Source organism: Leucopleurus acutus (genome assembly GCF_964270905.1).
Source record: "Leucopleurus acutus genome assembly, chromosome: 11".
In the NCBI taxonomy this organism is placed as follows: Eukaryota; Metazoa; Chordata; class Mammalia; order Artiodactyla; family Delphinidae; genus Leucopleurus; species Leucopleurus acutus.
The window spans coordinates 88,088,757-88,112,250 of record NC_139152.1 but is presented as its reverse complement, the minus strand read 5'-3'; the positions used below and the strand labels follow the sequence as shown (position 1 = coordinate 88,112,250).

At 40.8% G+C, this 23,494-nt stretch overlaps 1 protein-coding gene across 2 annotated transcripts in view; it reads right to left on the bottom strand.

Moving 5' to 3' along the window:
• POLR3B (RNA polymerase III subunit B) overlaps window positions 1–23,494 on the bottom strand; it is a 115,431-nt gene that overhangs the window by 1,202 nt on the left and 90,735 nt on the right. For both annotated transcript variants that reach the window (XM_082850196.1, XM_082850197.1), the window contains 4 exons: window positions 13,930–14,033; window positions 12,826–12,992; window positions 7,441–7,554; window positions 4,504–4,677 (listed from right to left, as the gene is read on the bottom strand). In XM_082850196.1, the coding sequence (XP_082706322.1) occupies window positions 4,504–4,677; window positions 7,441–7,554; window positions 12,826–12,992; window positions 13,930–14,033 (559 nt within the window). The remainder of the gene's footprint in view (window positions 1–4,503; window positions 4,678–7,440; window positions 7,555–12,825; window positions 12,993–13,929; window positions 14,034–23,494) is intronic.

Here is a 23,494-nt window from a genome sequence, read left to right as displayed (position 1 = left end):
TATTCTAGACAAGATGCTCAATTTGATTTCTGTCACTGAAATGCCTCAAGTGTGATGGGAAAGAGAAGACTTTCATATAGAAAGGTGGTATCCAATCAAATGCTACCTATTTTTCCAGCACTCTTCAAGCGTGGTTATTTCTCTTAGTCCTGGAAGCCACTGCACTGAACAACGCACTGGCCCCTGTGCGAAACCAAGGAACCTGTGTGCGCGTGCGTGTGCGTATATTCTCATTCAATCCTCACAACAGCACCTGCTCCTGACCACTGTGCCTGCTCTTCCAATTAGGATTTTCTTTTCCTTCAGGAAGAGCCAGTGAACTGAACCTAGATCTTAGTCAATAGCTACAATGAAAGAAGGGTCCCTGGGGAGAAAGTGAATTATTTTCTCAGGTTTCAGACCAAAATAGGACCTTACCCTATACCTCAAGGATCTGGGGCATCTGGGACAATAGGTTTCCAGTAAAAATCCTGAGACTTAATATGTAGAAAACTAGGTCCTCCCAGTTAACAGGGGGCAAAATGAGTGCAAGAGGAACAGCAACCAGGGCTTAGAAGACTCAGTGCTGACTGGGGACTAGAGCGAGACTCCTTAGTGAACGGTAAAGGCCCTTCTGGAGGGATGTGTGTTAAAAACGTAGACACACATGTTATTTCACTGAGTAATCACAAAAGTGGCAAAATATGTACACAAGAATGTTCACGGTCACACTACTTATAACACACAGTAGCATATGCATACTACTCCGGCATAAAGCAGGAGATGGCTCATGTGTCCAATAAGCAGTTTGTTCTGTGATTACAGGACATTTATGCAGAAGAATCCTGTGCAGCCATTGAACGTGATGCTGTAGACCCACATTAGTGAAATGTAAAGGTGTCCAGGACACACTGTGGCGTAGAAAAAGCAGTTTGCTAAACAGTGTGATCACAAGGGGGGGGGGGTCCTCAGATGGGTTTCAGTAAATGTATGAAGCCCCAAAATCATATGTAACAAGATTTTTTGGTGTACGTATTTTTACTTTTATACTATTATCAGAATCTCAAAAGGGCTCATGACTGAAAATAAAAAAGGGTACAGGACTACTGGCAAACAGAGATGTCCCCAAAAGAGTCACTAAAATGTTAATAGTGGTCATCTGTGGATGGTACAAATTAGTGTGACTGTTTGTATTTCTTCTTTATATATATATCATTAACATTTTTTATAACTTTGAATATTTTACAAAGAGCAGGGATCATTTTCACCACCAGTAAAATAAAGCTTTATTATTTTAGAAAAGAAAAGTATTAAGGCTGAGAATTTGAATGTGGTGGTGAGTGAGTATACAGATATGAACTTCTTGAGGAGAAGAGTATGGAAAAGGGATGAGCCATGATGGACCTGTGCTCGTGTCCCCACAGGGGACTTGCAGAGGCCTTAACAAGCACTGTGGAGATCTGATTCCATCAACAGTAATAATAGGAACATGGTGGATGACTTTTTCCTAAAAGATTACCTAAAGACCTCTTTAATGCATTATAGTTTAAGAATTATGTTTTTAATGTGCCTGGGTTGATCTAATTTATCCAGGAATCATGTTCATGCTTTAATTAAACTGGAGAAATAGATTTAACTGGGGCAACTTCTTGCTGATTCTCCTGTCCAGTACATTACCTGGTGACTTCAGGTCAAGCTAATCCATTTAAAACTTCCATATGTGCTGATTCATAATCCAGAAAGCCCACTAATCTTCTCTATTATTAACTATTTAAAATGTTCTAATGCATGTATATACATACATACATACATATGCGTATATATATATACACATAAAGAAAAATATTAAAATTTTTACCCTATTTCTGAAAGATTTCCAAAGAAAGAAACTTGACCCAAACAACAATAAAATAAACTGATTTTTTAGGGAAAAGCAGCAAAAGGAGGCGGCTGTGGCTTCACATGAGGAATGACTGTCCAGTAAAATATCCTCTACAAGCTAATTATCTTAATAGGGATTTTCTTCTCTCAGCAGTTTTCCTCTCTTTTGTGACTTATGCCCTCCGTGTCTTCTGCAGAACAACAGTCTTGCTGTAAACATCCCCATAGCAATGCCTTACTAATGTGCAAATCACTGACAAAAGGCCAGTTTCAAGGTTCTGAACTGCTCTAATTACTCAGCCTCCATTGTGCTGTTCATTAAAGACCGACTTCCTCCAACAAACGCCTGTGCTCCCTCCCACACAACCCATCACACACGATCAGGTAACGACGGGAAAATGACAGCATCATTATGCTCCTCTGCCAGAAAGCAGCACGAGCAGGCTGCGAGACTACCAGACTGGATGAGGATTTTTTTCTGTTGGCAACAAGGGTATAAGTAGGCCACTCAAAATCAGACATATGGTATATCCAGGTCTGTTTAATTACAGTAAAGACCCTTACACAGTGTAACCTGATTTAGTCCTCTTTCAAAGGATTTCAAATACAATATACATTGAACACATGAGCTTCAAAATCAGGCACTGCCATCAGATGATCTCTAAATGAGACAGAAACGAAGCAGGAAAGGAGATATGAACTTAACAGAATAATGTTGGGATCAATTACTGTTTATGTGAGTTTCCCTGAGTATTCAGAGGAAGAGAGGGGAAGGTTTTCAAAGTGCATGAAGGAAGCTGGTCTACTGCTTCCTTTTTTTTCTCTCTCTCTTTCTCCCTTTCTCTCTTTCTTTCTTCTTCCGTTAGGGGGCATGGGAGGGAATGTGAGGAGAATGGAGAAGAAAAGGAAACTCTTTTTGAAGTTTCATGATCCCTATTCTTAATAAAATGACTCCTCTGTACCATCTTTTCAAAATAAATTACTTAAAAACCCTTGTGCCAACTTTGAAGACCTAAGACCTAGGTTCCAGGCACCTTCCTATTATACTTTTTTGTTGCTGTTGTTACACAACCAGGACAATAAAACTCAATATGCATTTCAAGAGACAAAAAGACATCTCAGAACTGAAACATCTGCTCCATGTCACTGATATAAGAAACACTCAGGCTTATGCTTAGAATAATGTCACCTCATCCCTGCCACCTTATGAAAGGAACGAACTGCAAATAGCCACCTCTTGCGTTAGTTTTTAAAATGAAACTATTTCTTCACAGACAAGAAGAAACAGACAACGATTTCTTCTCATTAACTCTTCTACACAAAAAAAATCATAAAATAATTGGCTAAAGGGTTTTGTCATTTACCTAGCAAGGTGTATACTGTGTTCTAAGAAGCTCACTCACTCCGACTCCTGATTTGCTTTCATTCGCCAAGAAACTGGCAGCGTTAAAATGGCAAAAAGTTGGGGCTCTCTCTGGAAGGAGGCTTTGATGGGGGGCTCGATGGGAAAATGGTGGCCCCTGTATTCCTCAGACTCTGGCAATGAACGCTCATCTGGGCCTAACCCTGTCCTTCTGAGGATGCCCCACCCCCGGCCAGGGAAAAGGGGCTCTGGGAGGGTGGGTGAGGGCTGATGAGGGAGTTGAGGCTATTTCCGGTCCCCGCAGCATCTGCCTTATATACTTGTTAGACCTCATCTCTGATGGAAGAGTGAGTAGAGACTGGGGAACTACCAGCCCTCCTGCCTACAGGAGCACTTCGGGGCTCTCCTGGATCATGACTAACCCTAAACAGAGCAGCTGCCCTTTGGTGGTAGAGTGGAACCATTATAAGGAAGAAAGGTGTTCTAACTATACAAACACCAACAAAAAAATAAGTAGCAACATCTTTTAAGCTGGCCTTTGTGTACTGAGCTCTACACAGAAATTACAAACTTTATGAGTTACATAATTTACCTATTGACAATCCTAAGCAATTATATTTTATTTAGCAACAACCAGGTCACAGGCTGGAGAAGCAGGGGTAAACAAGACAGACTGGAGTTAGAATGAGCTAGAAGATAAGCTCCCTGTAAGCAGCCATTCATCCGTCTTACTCCCCACTGTATTTCTGGGGCCTAGAACAGTGTCTGAACTTAGCAGATTCTTACTAAATGTTTGTTGAGTGAATGACTGAGACAGACATGGTCTCTGTCTTCATGGAATTCACAGTCCAAGTGTAAAGCAGAGAGAGTACAGACAACGTCCTGGTTCTGTCACCAACTTGCTATAAGAGCTGGGGCAACATACCTGGTTCTTTGGGTTTGAGGTTAAACGAGGGCATTCAACACAGTCTTCTATTAAAAGCTGCCAGTTAAAATATGCTGTAATTCTGAATCTGCTAGTATTTTTACAGATAAATAGTGTTATAAAAGGTACTCGAGATAATATTAAAAAGAAAATAAAGTCTCCTTGGGAGCTTAAACTCTAGTGGCTGTAGACAGCAGAACATTAGGCAGACAAGCTAAGCATGTACATACAGAATCCCCAATTCCAGGAATGTCTGGATGGGGAAGGCTGGAGAATACGTGGGTATGATCCAAACTCTGAGCTGTGATTTAAGAGGCAAGGGATGTGGTATGAGAGACATGTGGTATCCACTTACCAGCCGGAGTACCCAAGAAGTCCGCACTGCCCACAGACATCAACCTCAAAGGCATCACTTGAAATCATCAGTCTCTCTAGTAAAAGCATACTTGCTCCATAACCGATTAAACAGTCACGTTCCATTTCTCCAAGACGCAAACCACCATCACGAGATCGACCTTCAGTAGGTTGCCTTCGAAACAAGTTAGACAAATGTGTTATTATTATACTAAACAAACAAAGAGGCAGCATCACATGCTAGCTAAGATCTTGCACAAGGCTTCAGAGTGGGCTCACCGGGATTCAAACTGCTTTTAGACAGTGACCAAAAGCAGGCTGCTCAGCCTCTCAGCCTCATTTGTAAAGCGCATGTTAGACAACCTATCCCAAAGAGGCTTAAAGGAGAAGAGATGTAACACTAGTGGTTGCTATTATTATTATTAGATAGAAATAATAATTACATAATCTTCTGTGATATAATAATAAATTAATATATAATCATATAAAACAGCAGTGCTAGCATTACTATTACCATCACTTTCATCATTATTAGCACAGTATAGTCCTCAAATCAGGGTAGAATGTCTTTTGGGTACCTTCAAAGATGTCTCAGTTCTCTGTTATTTAAAGGCAGAAAAACTAAGCAGAATGCACTATGGGAGAAACATGGGTCCCCAATTGTTATTGCCAGGGCTCCAGGGAAGAGCTTTACTATTAAGAAATAAATTGAGCATGGAAAGAAGCAAAGAGAGTTTTATAAAATTTGGAATAGATCAGGAATCATCTGGAAGGATGGAGTACCTGAGCCAGATGGGAGGTTCCCCAGAGACTGGGAAAGTTCTGTGTGTCCCATTCAGGTCGTTCCTTCTTGTATGAGAACTGGGAAGCTATTAGCTATTAGACCCCTGAATTAGCTATTAGACTCCTGAATGGACTCCCTGTGGTTTATGTATCTGCTGGGCTTGAGAATACTTTAAAAGGTTAGGAATCTAAGACCCAGAGATGTAGGTAAAATTAGGGGATTCTGAAACAACTCAGGCAAATCCACCTAGATCCCACCTAGGTACTGATGACAGAAATTATTAAAAAAAAAAAAAAAAAGTAAAGAAAAGAAAGAGAAAAAGAAAAAAGCAAGCTCCCTGGCTGGTTGATTTTGGAGTGACAGTCCTTAGAGGTAGTCTGAGCAGGGGTGGACTGTAAACCTCTTGTTTGCTTCATTCCATAGCATTTTTAATCTTTGTTGTTGCCTCCAGTTTCCCAAAGAGTTAAGAAGGTAAACACAGTGTACACCAGCCCATGCTGAAATGTTACCTTCTGTTGTTGAAAGTTACAATGGGAAATCAAATCGTAGATTATTTGATGAAAGAAAATCTACCTATGAAAAACTTACAAATAGGTCTAAATGAACACATTATAGTAGCCACTTCATAACTGAGCACGATATCTATGTTTTGATCTAGGGTGGGAGTCGGGGGCATCCCTACACCTGTGGTCACTGGACAAGTGAAGGGGGTCTGATCACATGTGGGCAGAACCCAAAACTTGGATTTTAACCAACTGAGATCACAGACTACAAATACACTCCAGGCAGATTCATATGGAATACACAAAAGTAATTCTAAAGCAGCAACGTTTTTTACACAACAAGGCAAAAAACAGGAAACATATTTTGAAATATGTTACTCTGAAATAGTATTTTTTTTGTTTTTGTTGCTTTTTTTGGCCGTGCCGCACGGCTTGTGGGATCTTAGTTCCCAGACTAGGGATCGAACCCAGGCCCTAGGCAGTGGAAGCGCGGAGTCCTAACCACCGGAGAATTCCCTGAAATAGTTTTTGGATGTTGTAACTGAAATGGAAGTTCTGGAGGGGACAGCATTCAGGGGAGAGTTGCATTGCCAGGTCAGAGTGGGCAGGGAACTGGATATTTGTTGAGCCTCTCCCATGAATTGGCACGGTATACATTCTATTTTAAAACATCTGACATTCACCAGCATGCTACCAAGTGGGAATTACTGTCTCCACTTAATATACGGGAAAAACTGAAGCTGAGAGGAGCTAAGTGATGTGTCCAAGGCTGGTGGAAGTGGTATAAGGTGAAGATGAGTTCACATCCATGTCTGTCTGTCTCCCCAGGCCCACCCTCTCTGGCAACCTCGGCACTACTGCCAGATTGAGCCGGGCAAGTCTCTGTGGTGAGAACTGGCCTGTGCATTGTAGGATGTTCAGCAGCATCCCTGGTCTCCACCCACTGGATGCCAGTAGCTTCCTCGCCACCCGCCAGTTGTGACATCCCAAAATGTCTGCAGACATTGTCAAATGTCCCCTGGGAGGCACAATCGCCCCTGGGTGAGAACCACTGCCCTAGACCCTGCTTCTCCAAATGGAAGATGTAGTACTAAGAACATGTGAAACCTAGTATTTATAATTCCCTTTCCCAACAACTGTACCCATTCATCAACACACAGACATTGTGCTTGGAATTGAGGACACACTGGTGAAAGGGCACATGTGGACCTTAACCTCCCAGAGCTTATTCTAATAAGCATGCAAGTACAGGTGCCTTATGCTCCAGTAACAGTTTTAAAAAATGACAGTTGTGGCCTCGCTACCAAATAACGTATGTATGTGTTTTCTGTGTACACATGGGAGCATGCAGGTGTATCGATATGTGTTCATGTAAAGTGTACCTACATTCCTATATTTGAACCTTGTAAAACAGGACCATATTTAAACTGGTGCATAAATGCAAATGACTCTGTTAGGAGACTACTGGCAAGACCTACGGTGGGCTTGCTCTTGCACCTATGAATTGATTTTTAATTGGTTGCTATTTTTTCATTTTAATCAGACATATGTGACTTTTGATGCCTAACACCCCAAATTTTGACATCTGCCTATTGCTATATCCGAGAAATGCAAGGTAGACTTAACCGCATTATAAATGCTTTTCTCTTACCTGGTAAGGACAGCTCGTGGTCCCCGTGCCCGGGCATGCATCTTATCTAGCACCATGTGTTTCAGTTTCTGATAGTACACGGGGCCAAAATAGATGTATGCTTCCAAGGGTTCACTGCAAGAAAGGTCAGAGTTTTAGGTTAAGAAACTAAGTTTGGGCTAACAAGAGACAGCCTTTTCTAGGACTCATCACTGGCAGGCCCTTATTTGTTTATGAACAAGTTTATGACTGAATGAATGGAAGAGAGTGATTTTCAGTCTGCAGTGAACAAATATGCTAGAACTGAAAATATAAAAGTACCATGGATGCAATAACAGATGCATTGTTCAATTAAGAAATAAAAATTTATGAACATTGGGGTGCAGTATCTTTTCGAATTAGTGTTTTTGTTTTTTTTGGATATATACCCAGGAGTGGAATTGCTGGGTCATACGGTAATTCTATTTTCAGTTTTTCGAGAAACCTCCGTACTGTTTTCCACAGTGGCTGCACCAATTTACATTCCCACCAACAGTGTATGAGGGTTCCCTTTTCTCTACATCCTCGCCAACATTTGTTATTTGTGTTCTTTTTGATGACAGCCATTCTGACAGGTGTGAGGTGATTCTCACTGTAGTTTTGATTTGCATTTCCCTAATGATTAGCGATGTTTAGCATCTTTTCATGTGCCTGGTGGCCATCTGCATGTGCTCTTCGGAGAAATGTCTATTCAGTTCTTCCCATTTTTAAATCGGGTTTTTGCTTTTTTGATGTTGAGTTGTATGAGTTGTTTTTATGTTTTGGATATTAACCCCTTATCGGTCATATCATTTGCAAATATCTTCTCCCATTCAGTAGGTTTTCTTTTCATTTTGTTGATGGTTTCTTTTGCTGTGCAAAAGCTTTTCAGTTTAATTAGGTCCCATTTGTTTATTTTTGCTTTTGTTTGCTTTAGAAGACGAATTCAAAAAAATATTGCTGCAATTTATGTCAAAGAGTGTTTTGCCCATGTTTCCTCTAGAAGTTTTATAGTATCTAGTCTTACATTTAAGTTTTTCATCCATTGAGTTTTTTTTTATTGAGTTTATTTTTGTATGTGTTAAAGAATGTTCTAATTTCATTCTTTTTTATGTAGCTATCCAGTTTCCCCAGCACCACTTACTGAACAGACTGTCTTTTCTCCACTGTATATTCTTGCCTCCTCTGTCATAGATTAATTAACCATAAGTGTGTAGATTTATTTCTGGGCTTTCTATCCTGTTCCATTGATCTGTGTGTCTGTTTTTGTGCCAGTACCATAATGTTTTGATTATGGCAGCTTTGTAGTATAGGCTGAAGTCAGGGAGCACGATTCCTCCAGCTCCGTTCTTCTTTCTCAAGATTTTTTTGGCTATTTGGGGTCTTTTGTGTTTCCATACAAATTTTAAAATTATTTACAATTGCCAAGGTATGGAAGCAATCTAAGTGTCCATCAACAGATGAACGGATATGTGGTGTATGTGCGTGTGTGCGTGTGTATATATATATATATATATATATACACGCACACACGCACACACGCACATACACCACACACACAATGGAATACTACTCAGCCATAAAAGAGAATGAAATTTTGCCATCTGCAGCAACATGGATGGACTTGGAGGGCATTATGCTAAGTGAAATAAGTCAGACAAAGACAAACACTGGATGATATCACTTAATGTGGAATCTAAAAAATACAACAAATTAGTGAATAAAACAAAAAAGAAGGAGACTCACAGATATAGAGAAAAAACTAGTGGTTACCAGCGGGGAAAGGGAAGGGGTAGGGGCAATATGAGGGATAGGAAAAAAGGGTTATTATGGGATTATATGAAATCATGTGAAACTTTTGAAAACTGTAAACTACCATAGAATTTAAAGAATCGTTCATTCAATTAAAAAAATAGTGAAAAAAAATTTAAACAGGTTGTGAGACAGTGGGAACAAGACAGTCCCTCCTTCACTGCTGCCACCCTCGTCAGGCCACCATCCTTTCTTGCCTGGACTACTGCAGACAATCCTCCAGTTCGCCTCCTTGCTTCCACTCTTATCCCTCAACGATCTATTCTTCACACAACAAGCCAGAGTGATTCCTTCTAAATCATAAATCATAGCAGGTCATTTTTCTGCTCTAAATTCCCAATGGTTTCCCATTACATTCAGACTCTGCATCACCCAAATATTGTATCACGGCCACAAGGTCTAACACAACCTGGCTCCTGTCCACCTGACTCATTTGCTATTCCCCTTCCCCACTGCTCATTCTACTCCAGCAGCACTGGCCTCTTCACTGTTCCTCAAATGTAGCAAGCCCACCTGCCCCAGGGCCTTTGCGCTTACTGTCAGCTCTGCCTGAAACATTCTTCCACCAGGTATTCACATGGCCCTGCCAAACCCTTCACCTCCTCCGAGAGGTGCGCCCCAATCACATTCTCTAGAGGTGCCTTCCTCCCACCCCAGCATCACAGTGCCAGTGCAGTCTCAACTCTCACCTTGGTTTTATGTTCTTCAGAGCACCTGTCACCGTTTGCTATTAAAGTACACATTTGTTATTTCTCTAATTATCACCTGTTTTCCCCAGAAGAAGTAAATGCCGCAGAATAAGCACTTCATCTCCTTGTCACTGTGGCCCCTGCACTAATGACCCTGCCTGGCACACAACAGATACTCAGTAAACGTCTGTCACAGAGCTGACTCATGAGCCTTTAGAAAATCCGTAGTAAGAGTTTAAAAAGAGAGTGAATATTTAAGTGCTTTGACAGTGGAAAGCTTTTTTTTTTAATATAAATTTATTTTTATTTATTTATCTTTGGCTATGTTGGGTCTTCGTTGATGCGCATGGGCTTTCTCTAGTTGCGGCGAGTGGTGGCTACTCTTCGTTGCGGTGCACAGGCTTCTCATTGCGGTGGCTTCTCTTGTTGCGGAGCACGGGCTCAAGGTGCACGGGCTTCAGTAGTTGTGGTGCATGGGCTCAGTAGTTGTGGCTTGCAGGCTCTAGAGCACAGGCTCAGTAGTTGTGGCGCACGGGCTTGGCTGCTCCGAGGCATGTGGGATCTTCCCAAACCAGGGGTTGAACCCGTGTCTCCTGCATTGGCAGGCAGATTCTTAACCACTGCGCCTCCAGGGAAGTCCCTGCATAAAGTCCCTGAGATAAAGACCTCTTTATCTCAGTTTTCTTAGTTGTACAACAAGGGGGTCAGACTAAAGTTCTTTCCAGCTTTAATAATAAATGATTCTAATTCCTCCACTGTATGGCTGCTCACAGTAGAATTTCTAGAACTCTGTCACCTAATGCCATTCTATCATTAACTGAATAAAGCCAGATGCCATTTTTCCTCCTAGCTATGCTCGAAAATGTGACAACGGATGAAAGCTGGTGGGTGAATATGGTTTTAAGCCCTTTATGAAACTTTCAACTAACAAGCTAAAGTAGTGTTTCTCAAACTTTACAACTGAGATGAATGGCAAAGAAATGAAAACACTTATTGGCTGGGGGCACTGGGGAAAGTGGTGCAGACAGAGCCTACAGCTGTCCACAGGAAGCAGAGCACAACCCATCCAAATCTTCCAGTAAAATTACGTTCAGAAGGTCCGGCAATTGATTCACTGGATTTGCATACTTTCTGGTCAACTACTGCATTATTTCTGGATGAGAAGCAAAGACTAAAATGATCAGTTTAGCAGTGATAACTGTTTTTGAAATGGACCTTAGTTACTTCACTGAATCATTTTTGAAATGGACCATCACTCTTGCCCTGTAATGCGATTTCCTGTAACAACTCAACTATGATACACCTAAAGAAATCCACATTATTACAGTCCAGATAGGTCATTTGAGAAAGCAGGCAATAATTTTAACAGATACAGATTTTGGCCATTTTCATCATATCTGGATAGTCTATTTGCAGCACTAACATCAAGCTCTGTGTTTTCACACATGCTTCCACGCTGAGTTTCACTTGTGCTCAAGCAGTTTGAAACCTCAGAAGAACGGTATAAATGCTATGTCCCACAGTTTTATCTGGCATAAAATATGTAAGTGGGTCTTAATTTAAGCAACTGATTTGATCCTTTAAAACCATGTGTGAGTCAAGTTTGAAAACCTGATCATTCAGGGTAACCTCAGGGACATCTGTTTCTCCAGGGAACCAGGAAGACCCAGCGCTCTGCTGTGTCTCCCTTCAGGCTGCTTTCCAGCCTCCCCTCAGGCTGCAGCCGCTGCCTCTTCCACTTCCCTGAACTTCCCAAGCTCTGCCCCTTGTAAGGTGTTCAACACACTTCTCCCCTGCACGAAACACTCTCCAAATGTCTCTTCTCATCCTTCGTATCTCCACTGAAATAGCCACCTCCTCACAGGGGTCTTCTAACCTATTCTTTGGTTTCATTTTGGTGAGAGCTATTTGTACTTGTGTTGATTTGTTTTCATTCCTTTATTCAACAAACATTTATGGAGTGCCTGCTGTATGTCAGGCTCTGTGCTAGACACTGGAAATAATACAGTAAACAAAACAGACAAGCCCTGCTCTCATGTAGGTTACATTCCCATTGGAGAGACAGATAGTGATATTATATGGTATTATTACATTACTAGATAATGATGAATGCTTACAGAGAAAAATACAGCAGGAAATGGGCAACACTGACTTGTGGTTTTAAAGTAAGTAGTCAGGGTAGGCCCTGCTGAGAAGTTACTTTTTGTCTTATTTTTTAATGTCTAGTAACAAATCTCAGTGGTCAGCCCCATAGGTCAGGGACCACGTCTATTTTGTTCACTGTTACATACTTAGTACCTAGCACATGTTAGGTGTTTAACACGTCATTGGTGAATGAACGCGCAAATGTTACGCCTCAGGCTACCTGTCAGAGCACTAAGTATCTGATATTCATCACAGTAGTGCAGAGAAAGGCCAACAGTTAAGAGATTTTGTATTATAGACAACTGATGTGTTCTTTAAAAGCTGTGCAGAAATCCTATTTTGGTAAGTAAGATCTTTCTACTTTTTAAATGGGAGCCTTATCGGCAAAAGGGCACTCCTTAGTTTATTAGTTTTCTAAATTTGGACTTTCTTTTCTCCCCTCCCCCAGTTTCACGGAGATATAATTGACAAATAACATCATGTAAGGTGTACAACGTGTTGATGTGATACACACATACCGCAAAATCACTACCACCATAGCTTAGCTGTGACGTCCACCATAAATCTGGATTTTCTTGTATCAGATTTCTTAAAGGAGTAAAGCCGTATATCTTAAGGGCTCTTACGCCTTATCATATTTTTACTTTTATCCTTTTACTTTAATAAAATCATACTTTTACTTTAATACTTTTACTTTAATAAAATCGTAATTTTCCTTTAAGACGTCTAAACACATACTCACCCTGTGATGCCAGAGGTAACATAGTCTTTCCCCAAGTAGTTATAACCGTGGCGAACGAGGTCCTCACACACATCCTTCACTTTACTGCCTCCAAAAGCAGTGCCGTAGTGGAATCTGCCGTCTAACACGCCGGCCTTGCCCGCCAACAGCTCTATTAACTTTCCCACCTGTGGGATGTGAACAAATTAAGTGAGCACCTTCCTGTGGTTTAGGAATTCTGTCTGTTTATTTAGCTCTGGCCTGTTTCTTCCAAAAGATTATAAGACTACTACTATTAATAAGAGTGATAAATCAGTAGTAGCAAATATTTATCCTCTCTTACTGTGACCTAAGTTTACGCCTCCAAGACCCCGATGGGATAGGTACTATTACCTCCCTCAGTTTACATCTGAGGAAACAGAGGGGTTAAGCAACTTTGAAGTCCCACAGCTGCTAAGTGTCGGAGCCAGGATGACAGAATGGTAACCACAGAAAGGGAGATACATTGATACATGGGGTTCTTCTGTTGAGGGGTGAGTTCATCACTCAGAAGACTGCTCTCGAAGGGAAGCCCAGACCTCTCCACACCCCCTCTGTAGAGGAGATTAGCCCCCACTGTCAGGGTCTAGGGACCTATTTATTTGGCAAGAGGTAAAAGGGCCCTTTCCGAAAATCAGTTTCAGGGCCCCATCTCCTCCGCTCACTACAAACCAACTGCCTGCCTTTTTCCTTAAAGGCAGCGCCTCTGAAAACCGTAGTAACTGGGCTTCCCTGGTGGCGCAGTGGCTGTGAGTCCTCCTGCCAATGCAGGGGACACGGGTTCGAGCCCTGGTCCCGGAGGATCCCACATGCCGTGGAGCAACTAAGCCTGTGCACTTTGGCTGCTGAGCCTGTGCTCTAGAGCCTGCGAGCCACAACTACTGAGCCCATGTGCCACGACTGCTGAAGCCTGTGTGCCTAGAGCCCGTGCTCCGCAATGAGAGGCCACCACAATGAGAAGCCCGCGCGCTGCAACAAAAACCCAACGTGGCTAAAAATAAATTAATAAATTTATTTTTTTTAAAAAAAGATAACATTCCTTCCTAAAACAGAAAAACAAAACAAAACAAAAAAACCTGTACTGACCGTCATTCGAGATGGGAAGCCATGGGGGTTCATTATGATGTCCGGACAGATGCCAGAATCACAAAATGGCATGTCTTCCTGAGGGACGATCAAGCCACAAACACCTGGGGGAGAGAAGATTTCATGCCACGTAGAGCCAACCGGCAGAAAGGAAGAACACAGTACTTAATTGGGATCTCCCTGCTGCCGTCTCTATTTCCACTGCTCTCAAACCTTCTCCGTGGTCTCCATCAAGAGTAATAAAAGCAACTTCCAACAATCCTGCTACACGAACAGTTCACAAACGACTGTCCTTGCGGAAAGGCACTGCAGCCTGCGGGTTGGCCTTCTGGCACGACACACAACGTGCCGTCAGGCCGTCTGCCCGGCCTCTCTTGCCCCAGACAGGGGAGAGCAGTGGCTTCCCCACGCCCCAGCCCCATCGTCGTTCCTGACACGGCAAGTCAGCGGCAATCTCGCTCCTTGTCAGCCAGTCTGTGATCTGCTACCTAACGTACCCACAGCACAGGAATGCGAGTTCTCTGATCACCAGAATTGACTGGGCAGGGGATGTGTTTAGACTGTGGTTTTAAAACGTGGGACAAGGAGTCCTTGTCAGTGGCTGATGCACTGACAGGTCTACCTACTGGCTGCCGAGCCCTGGCTGGCGGGCTGGTTTCTGCCAGGGCTCCCCTGGCCGAGCCTAAGCTGCCCTAGGGAACTGTAATTCCTATAGCTTATGGCATGCTAGAAAAGTGACCTCTGGTCGAAGTTGTAGAGTTGAACAAGAAAATTAAATGCCAAATTACTCTTGGAAGAAAAGGCTGGAATCAGAAATGAAATTCTAAGAACAAAAACCAAACCAAACCCCACCAGCTCTCTGCACTCTACTGACGGTCTCTTAAGTTAGTTGTACTTTATTACTCCCTAAATATTATTCTAACCTGTAAGGGATCTTATTGCTTAAATAGTTTTAAATTCCTCTGATTTCTTTCTTGGTAGAACGACTATACGGGTACAGTTTTAGATTGTTCACCACAAGCTACCTAATTCAGAATTAGAAAACTACTGTACGATGGCACTGGACCAGGAAAAAAAATGCTTTTATATTTCTTAACATGAACTTTCTTTTCCTTTGTATACAAAGTTATCAACCATCTGCACCTACTGAAAAGAAACTGTTCTCAAAGAAATGTTTCTTTCCTCAGTTTGATTTCTACATAATTACTCAAACTTTTTTAAAATAAAATTTTTGTGCATGTTATAATCACCAAGACCTGAAGTCTAAAGAGAAAGAGTGCCATCTGCCTATTTAACATCGGTTATCAATGTTCAGATTTCCAGTGGCTATGAACGATATGGTAACTCGGTTTATGAAGTTGAATCCTAGAGCATGCCTTTTTGGTTGAAATTGTATTGCTTATTATAAAGAACATATGCTTTCCTACATTAAGCCCAGAAACATTCAGTTCACTTTATTTCAAATTCAGCTACAATGTGTTAGAATTTAAATCAAGCAGAGTCTGTGACCCTCCTTTCTCCCCTCCAAAAATCCATCTTTGTCCACACTGAAATTATCTGACAAAACACTGGGGCTACTGGGAAATCTACTCTGAAAGACATCAAACTGTAAATCTAGGTGCAACCGACAACAACATTGTTTAGCAGTGAACAAAATGTTAAAAACAGCAATTCCTAAAGAGGCCAGTCCCTGGGACGTGCTTGGGTGAGAATGTCACTTTAGCTGGTGAGGAGGTGGAAGGTTCAGCTACATCCCTTAAAAACAAAACTGAAGAAAAGCCTCGGCACCCCTTCAGCAGCATTTCACAGGCGGATGCTGGCGTCTGCTCAAGAGGAAGCTGCCTGTTCACCCCCGACAAGAGAAGGTGGGAGTGAGGTGCAGGAGGTACAGAAACCCACTGCGGAAGCAGGACACACTCATATTGGGGGAGGGTAAGGAGTGGGATGATTTGCATTTTGTGTTCTCAGTCTCAGTTGACAAGTTTAATCAAGCAAATTTAACTTCATTTTGTTATTAAAATCTGAAATCTGAATCTCCAATAACTCTTCTTGAAATCTGATTAATATTTGGTATAGAGATTCCTTTCTTGGGAAGTTATTTTCTTATCAGCCTTTTCTGACACTGCAGTTTAAAAATACATTGGTTATATAAGTCACTTACAGATTTTTTTCATTCCATTATAGGAATGGCTTTGGCCACATCTGAATCAAGGGCACCTGTAAGCCAAAAATTAAATCTTAGCTAACTTAAAATTACTTTAGGCTCTGAAAACCCTTTTATATGCCAAGATGGTTCCCATAGCAGACAGGCCTGTGTTGTTTGTTTTGTGTGAAAGTGAATGATAAAAGATCCATGAAATCGACACAGAAAGCCAGAACAGCAGAAAGAACTGAGGGCTCTCCATCATTGCGGCTTCTACCCTCTGCTGACTTGTGGAACAATGGAAGCTACACATCCAACTGCAGATCTAACACAGCTGTGCATTTCATTAGATGAAGAGCACTAGTGACACAAGTAAATAATTAACTTATTCTGGTCCGCTGACTGTGCTTATGAGACCAGTCATAGCTGACAGATTTTAATACAAGTTAACACAAAGAAACCATAATGAGCTTAGAAGTTAAAACAAAATATTTAGACAGAATTTGATGATCTCGAATCTCAAATTAGACAAATGATTTTTTAAAGTTTGTATTTTACTGAATTCATTTGGTGGGGGGAAGAGAGTTCTCAATCTTAGAACCAGACTTCTCTTTCTTTTTTTAAAGGTATTTCTGTTTCAGAATTATTCAAATCCTTAATTAAAGTAGGAAGGTTTTTTCTTATTTTTCAAATGAAAAATTAAAACTCTGGTTTCTCCAGGGACAGAGGCATAAAAATCTCTTCCAATATTTAGAACTCTTAAAAGTTATAGTTAGTTTCCTTTAACACTGGTTTTAAAATGTAAATGATATGCAGTACGCTTCAGTGTGTTAACACTCCCCTGGATCCTTGAAAAGGGGATGGACTACAAATAAACCATATCTAATGGAAGCTGTTGTGAAACAATTACTGATTCATACCTTAAATGCTTACACAGCATTTCAGATTTTAAAATAAAATTTCATCCCCCGGCTCATGCTGGTGTCTCGACTCCATTGTTTATAGCACAACCTCCTGGCAGTGAATTGCAAATACACCAGTCTAACAGGACCGGGAACACTTAATGCCCTCATAGGGGCCAAATGGGAATTAGACCATAGATTACACTACTGAACTTTTGACAAATGAAAACAGACAACAAGGAAAAACTGGAACACAGAAAGTTAGAGCAGAAAGGTTCTACAGATACCCAGTCATTAAAATATTACTCCATCACCGTCAATCTTAATTTCAAGTTGTAAAGGTAAAGAATTTAGGGAGTCTCAGGAAGCCACAAATCTCACCGCCAAGCCACACAGGAAAGGCAAATCTGGGGATCCACTGCCACAGTTCTCTGTGTCACGGCCCCTACACTGGAGGCTCTTACACCAATTTGTTATTTCTATTTCTGTGGCCTCGCAGAACACGTAAATCATTTAAAGAATACCCAGCAAAAGTCCAGTTAATCTGACAAATCACTCTTAGAAAGTATTTCTAATTGTAAACAGCAATTCACTTGTTCAAAAGTCATTTGTGGACTTTTTTTTTTTCAACTAGTCTTAGTGTAACGGATCCATCTCAATCCAAATAGGAAAAAAAAAAAAGGTAAGAACGTGAGAAAAAAGATAAGGAAGAAAACTAAAGCATTATATTACCATATAAAGACAGGAAAGCAAGTAACAACTGGCAAAAGACAACTGTAATAACGTCTTTAATCTGAGATCCGTTTTTGGTGTGACTTTAACGTGTTGAGAACGAGCTAGCAAAGGGTTTTCTCTTTTGTTGATAGCCAGGTCTCCCCTTAGGATCACACTCTGCTTCACTTTTTAATTTAAAAAATTTTTATTTAGCAAGTCTACCTTCTATGTAACCACTTTTGGATTAAATTTATCACTCTCAGGTTGATATATATTTTCATTCTTCCTTTTCTGAGTGAGAAAAGAGAATCATTTCCCTCGATGCCCTCAGTTAATAAGCTGCGTGACAAATGCTGTGACGGAGGCGGGGGATACGAAGAGGTTCAGAGACTTGAGTCCACTCAAGAGGTGTCCCACGCAGAGGAGCCTAACTGAATACTGACCATGAAAACACCTGGATAGTTCAGCATACCATGTTCTAATGCTCTAAGAGATGCAGAGCAAATCAGGCAGTATGTCCTGCTGAAATAACACTAATCAGAGGCTAAACTGCCTACTTTCTGTGAGTACCAGTTAGACAAGACTTTTCTTTTTCTGCACAGTTTAACACTCTGTCACTAAGCAAAGGTGAAATGATGCTCCGATGCTTCTCTATCAGTCCTAGTGCAAGAAGAGGGTTGGTGTTTGGTGAAGGAGCGATCACTGTATTAATGCCCGGTATTAATGAGGTTCATAAATGGGGGTCGGGGGACGCGATCTATAACGGGCTCATCACCCCTTGGACACTCAGACCTGTGTACGGTGGGACATCCTGGAATTGGGTGACCTTAATTTGTCTCTGTGCTGTTCAACTGATATTGTTACCTTGGGGATAAAGCACCACTTTCTGGTGAGCCTTAGCTGTTTGGTCTTTGGAATGGGAATAATTAGCACCTATCTCATGAGGCAATTGTGTTAGAAGAACAGATGAGCTAATGTCTGAGAGGTACTTTAAGGTCCTCAGAGAAAGGCGGCATCTAAATACAAGGAATTATTATTATATAAGAAACCTAATTACTCTCAGCAGGAAGCAAACTAGCAACGCAAAGGAGACCAACTTAATGAATGGAAGGGGCAGATGCAGTTGCACTAACTGTGGCTGAAGAGACCGAAAAGCAGCTCACTCTGCTGGGTTCAGATCATTTCACACGATCAGGATGGTGTCTCCTAATAACGTCAGAACTTCACAGGACCTGGGCTGCGGATTTCCAGGGCAGAGTAACTTGCTGCTCATGAATATGGTGGTAAACAGGGCCGAAGAAGCAGGAGGAATGCTTTCAAGTTCGACTGTTCGTGTTAAATAAGAAATGTTTCTACTTTGAACAAACGCATCTCGATAAGCCTTTACATATTCAGAAATGTAAGTCTCTAAATCAAAACGTGAAGGCTAACACAGGTGGTTGCTCCTTTCTTCCTTTCCCCCTTTCCAGTTATTGAATTAACCTTCTTTTATTCTCACACCACCACCTTAAATAATCCCAAGGGGGAGGGGAGGAGACAAAAACTGTTGAATCATATTAGCTTTGTTCTGTTGCTGAATCGCTTCCAGATCTATCACATCACTTGCCATATCCCGGTTGACATAATTTTAATTCGGCTCTTCCTTACATGTTAACAGATAAATAATGCATAAGAAAACTTGATTAGCTTTCTTATTAAAACATCACTCTAAATGAGAGGAGGCGCTAGAAGACAATACAGTTTTTACACGGCTTTCCCATGAGCAGTTGAATGGTTTGATGTGATAAATTTGCATAGTCTGAAGCACACAAAGGGCTGATTAATTGAAACCCTTACAATGCTTCTGGAAGCAGCTATTGTAAAACAATAACCATAGGAACTTTACAAAATACACATGGCTGAATGTGTCAAGAGCTTAATAAAATGTGTTGAGGCTATACTATTTGGAAACAGAATTGGAGATTTTTATTCTGGGCCATAAAACACTAAACACCCTAATTTCAAAGCTTTACTTGGATATTTACTGAAAGGTCAGAGGGTTACTGACTAGCTACCGAAGACCAAAATTTGTTCTTAAAAAACTAAAATAAAATCTTCTCGAGGTGTCTATGTGGACAAAATAGTCTTGATTTCAAACATTAAAGTAAGAGTTGCCAGAACTTCTTTTTGGAACAAAACTCTGAAGGATTGTCTGGCATCATATACCTTATCTTGGGGCTCACACTGTTAGCTCCATCGGCCCCCGTCTCCCCTCCCACTTGGAGTCTTTCATTCAAGCAGGATCAAGCAAAGTAGGGAGCCAAAGACATCCAGACTTTGAAGCTTCAGACTAGCAGAGGGGATTTTAGACAGTCTCAAGTGCTACATGAGTACAAGGTGTTATTATTATTACTTTAAATCAGAGTCTTTTCATTCTCTCAATTTTAGAGAACATAATATAGAGAATGGAAATAACAAGTGAAGGTCTGGAAAAGGCAAAGTTTTTGCCAAGACTTGTTTAACAAACAAACTTTCCTCTTGGCTTTTCTGCCACACACAAATTAATATTTTCTTACTTCCCACAGCCTCTTCATACCTACTGTATAAAGATTCTTTAATGTGTTGGAAAGTCAGGGTAGACTTTTTTTTCTTCTAATAAACATTCAGTTAATATCTTAATAAATTAATTTAACAGGTTGCTGAATAACTTTTATTAATGCAAAATGGAGGCAAGTGACCTTATAATGAAACTTTTGTTGAACAAGAGAGGGCCAAAGACAAACCTTCCAAACAATGTTACCCATAAATGCATAATCCTTATGAACCAATACTGTGAAAAAACTGCATTTAGTAAGACTATATTTCTATTTTAAAACGAAGTTTGACTTCACTCCACTTAAACTAGCTGTCTGAGGATTTAGGGGGCGATACTGAGGAGTGTATACCGTTATCTCAGATTTGCAGTTATTAAGAAGCTTCTGTTTGCCAGGACAAACACTCTTGCTCAAATACAGTTTTTCCTCTCCTTTGGAATACTGTTTGGTATTGCTGCCGATTCTGTGATCTACAGGACCTTTGTTGGAGGTGCTAATCCTTTTTCACATGAGAGACTGAGAAATGTTCTTTCAGAGAAGTGATATATTGCCTTTTTTCCCCCTACATCAAAGGAGTCCACTTTTTCCTCCCTCATTGTGAATGGCAGCAAAAGTAAGAGGAAATCTGGAAATATAATAATTTGGTTTCCTGAGCAATGAAATGAAATTTAACTTGGGGAATTCCTTAGGCTGACAGATAATTTTTGTTAAAGGATTAAAAAATAAAACAAACAAACAAAAAACCCAACTGAGCAGGGAATCTGCTCACCCTTCTAATAAACGCACTAACCATCATAGAAAGCAAGGCTCAAGATAAAAGTGTTTGCCTTTGGCGAGTTCCCTTCATATAGAACTTATGCCAAAGTTCAAGAGGCTTACATAACTTATTTTGATTTTAATAAGAATTCTAGTTCCAAACATGACTCCAATCAGCATTCTGTGTGAATGTGTCTTCCTATCTTTAACTCTATCTATAAAGCTGATCAAGGAAGAATGTGAAGAGAAAACACGAAGAACATTCCAGACCCATCTCTGCTCTCTTTTCCCCTGTGGAGCATCATTATGCATCTATTATGTAAGTCATGGCTTCACTCTGAAGTACCTAGAAGTCTAGAACACTTGGGAAAGGAGATCAAGACTTTGGGGTTCTAATATTTTCCCACCACCACCCAAATTTAAAACAAAACTAAACTTTCCTTCCTTGGTAAACAAACATACAACCATTTCATAACTTTGGTGTACAGGTTATTACTAAATCATCTCACCTTTTCCAATATTTTGCATACTACTAAAGGATGAACTGTTCTTGAGATTCTTGACCAAAGGCCAGCTCCTTTGAGGGGGAGCTGATTCACTGTGCATTTACTGATGAGATGTGCAACGGACCTCACAAAGACCCAAAGGACGAATGTACTTCATTAAAATTCTTTGAATTTCTCATTGGAAAACTATGTTGGAATTCCCTTATCTAAAAAGTGTGCTGTGAATGAATATTACCTGCTTTTCAGGCTGGAGGAGTCTTCATGTTAATTGTGACACCCTCTTCCTTACGGAATAGTTTCTCCTTCCTCCACGCTTGGCTCTCTTTGCTTGGTCCTCCTCCATTACCCAGGTCACAGAAAATGATGCTGTTTACTGGGTCTGTCACATTTTTAACAGCTACTGATCAAACACTTTCACTTCTCCAGTGGGGCTTCTCTGTCTGATCGATTACATTCAAGCTTTGCTTAGTACACAGCACTGATGCTGATTCCCAACTACTTAGTACTGACTCTCCTGCCCCAGATCACCCACTTACTGTGGCCTCTTCAATCTTCTTGCTGAGCTTTTATAACATAGAACACATAGCTACTGCTGTTTAGCTTCCTCTTCACATTTATTTCATTTAGCTACTAATTATCCTACCACCTTTGAAGTGAACAGGCTTGAGCAGGAGAGACACTCATGTTCCGTGAAACTAAATTTTCAAGTCTCCTTTAATTGTTAGAGAGGATATTTTAAGAGGCATTAGGTACAGAAATGCCATCTACGTAGTATGCATATACAAAAAGAATTCCTAATAACAGCTTTGTCAAAGTAAACTTTTAACAAAAGACAAAAATCAGGACATCTGCAGGGCCACATCGCTTTCTAAACTGAGAATAACAAATTCAATGCTCTAAGTGGAAGGGGCAAAAAGGGATGGGCATAAAGATGACCTACATCAGAACAATCTTTATATTTTCTCATAGAGAACACATGTGTGTCAGCTTGCAGATGTTACCTATATATATATATATATGTAATTTCCAAACAATTCTATATTTCAAGAGTAAAAACTAAGTTCAACTAACTACTGCACTTATGCTGGTGTATATATAGACCAAAACTGAAAGAAATCACTGTAGGAGTCACGGTGAGACACATGAAATTTGCATCAGCTCATTTCATGACAACCTCAATAGCATAACCGACATTGTGGACTGTTCTCCGTTTCATTCACATTTTTACTTGCTGGCATCCAACTCTTTCAGGCCTCATCCAGCTCATCTTTGGGTCCCACGCTTAGGGCTGGGTTGCTGCACGGCTCCATACAGACGCCGCCAGCTGTGCCTGCTGCATGTGAATGTTCCAAATCAGCTCCCCGCCAGCACTGTCCAAGCCACTCCCCTCAAGTACCCCTCCTCTTCTGGCTCTAACTATCACATCTAGCCAGATGAATCAGGAGAATGGGAAAAGTGGAGAACTCAAAAATTTACTTCCTCTTATTTATGCTCAAATTCTTGATAGATTTGGGATTTTAACCAAAGCTACCAAGCCTGACCAGAGGGCCAATTAAAGAAGGGAGTGGGAACAGTGTTTTACAATGAGGTGATTTTAGAAAGACAGGAATACCTGGAAACACAGCTCTGTGTTAGGAGTATATCTTAATATGGGGGTTTGGCAGACATTTCTAAAACAAGGTATGTGAGGATACTGCTTCCCCTGGAGTGGTGGCAGGAGTGCTATGTGAAGCTGCTTATCTAGGAAGAAAGGGAATTTTGTGTCTCATTAAGGAAATATTAGAATTAATACTTAAATTACTAATATTAAATATAATATTAAGAAATGTTAGAATTCTGTCCCAAGGAAAGGTTGTATCTTTCCCAAGGGGAAATCTCAGGAAATATGGCAACCTTGGGGGCAGAGTGGTAATGGGATATCAAAAGAGAAAAGAAACACCTCAACTGGAATTAACAGAATGGGCAATGCAC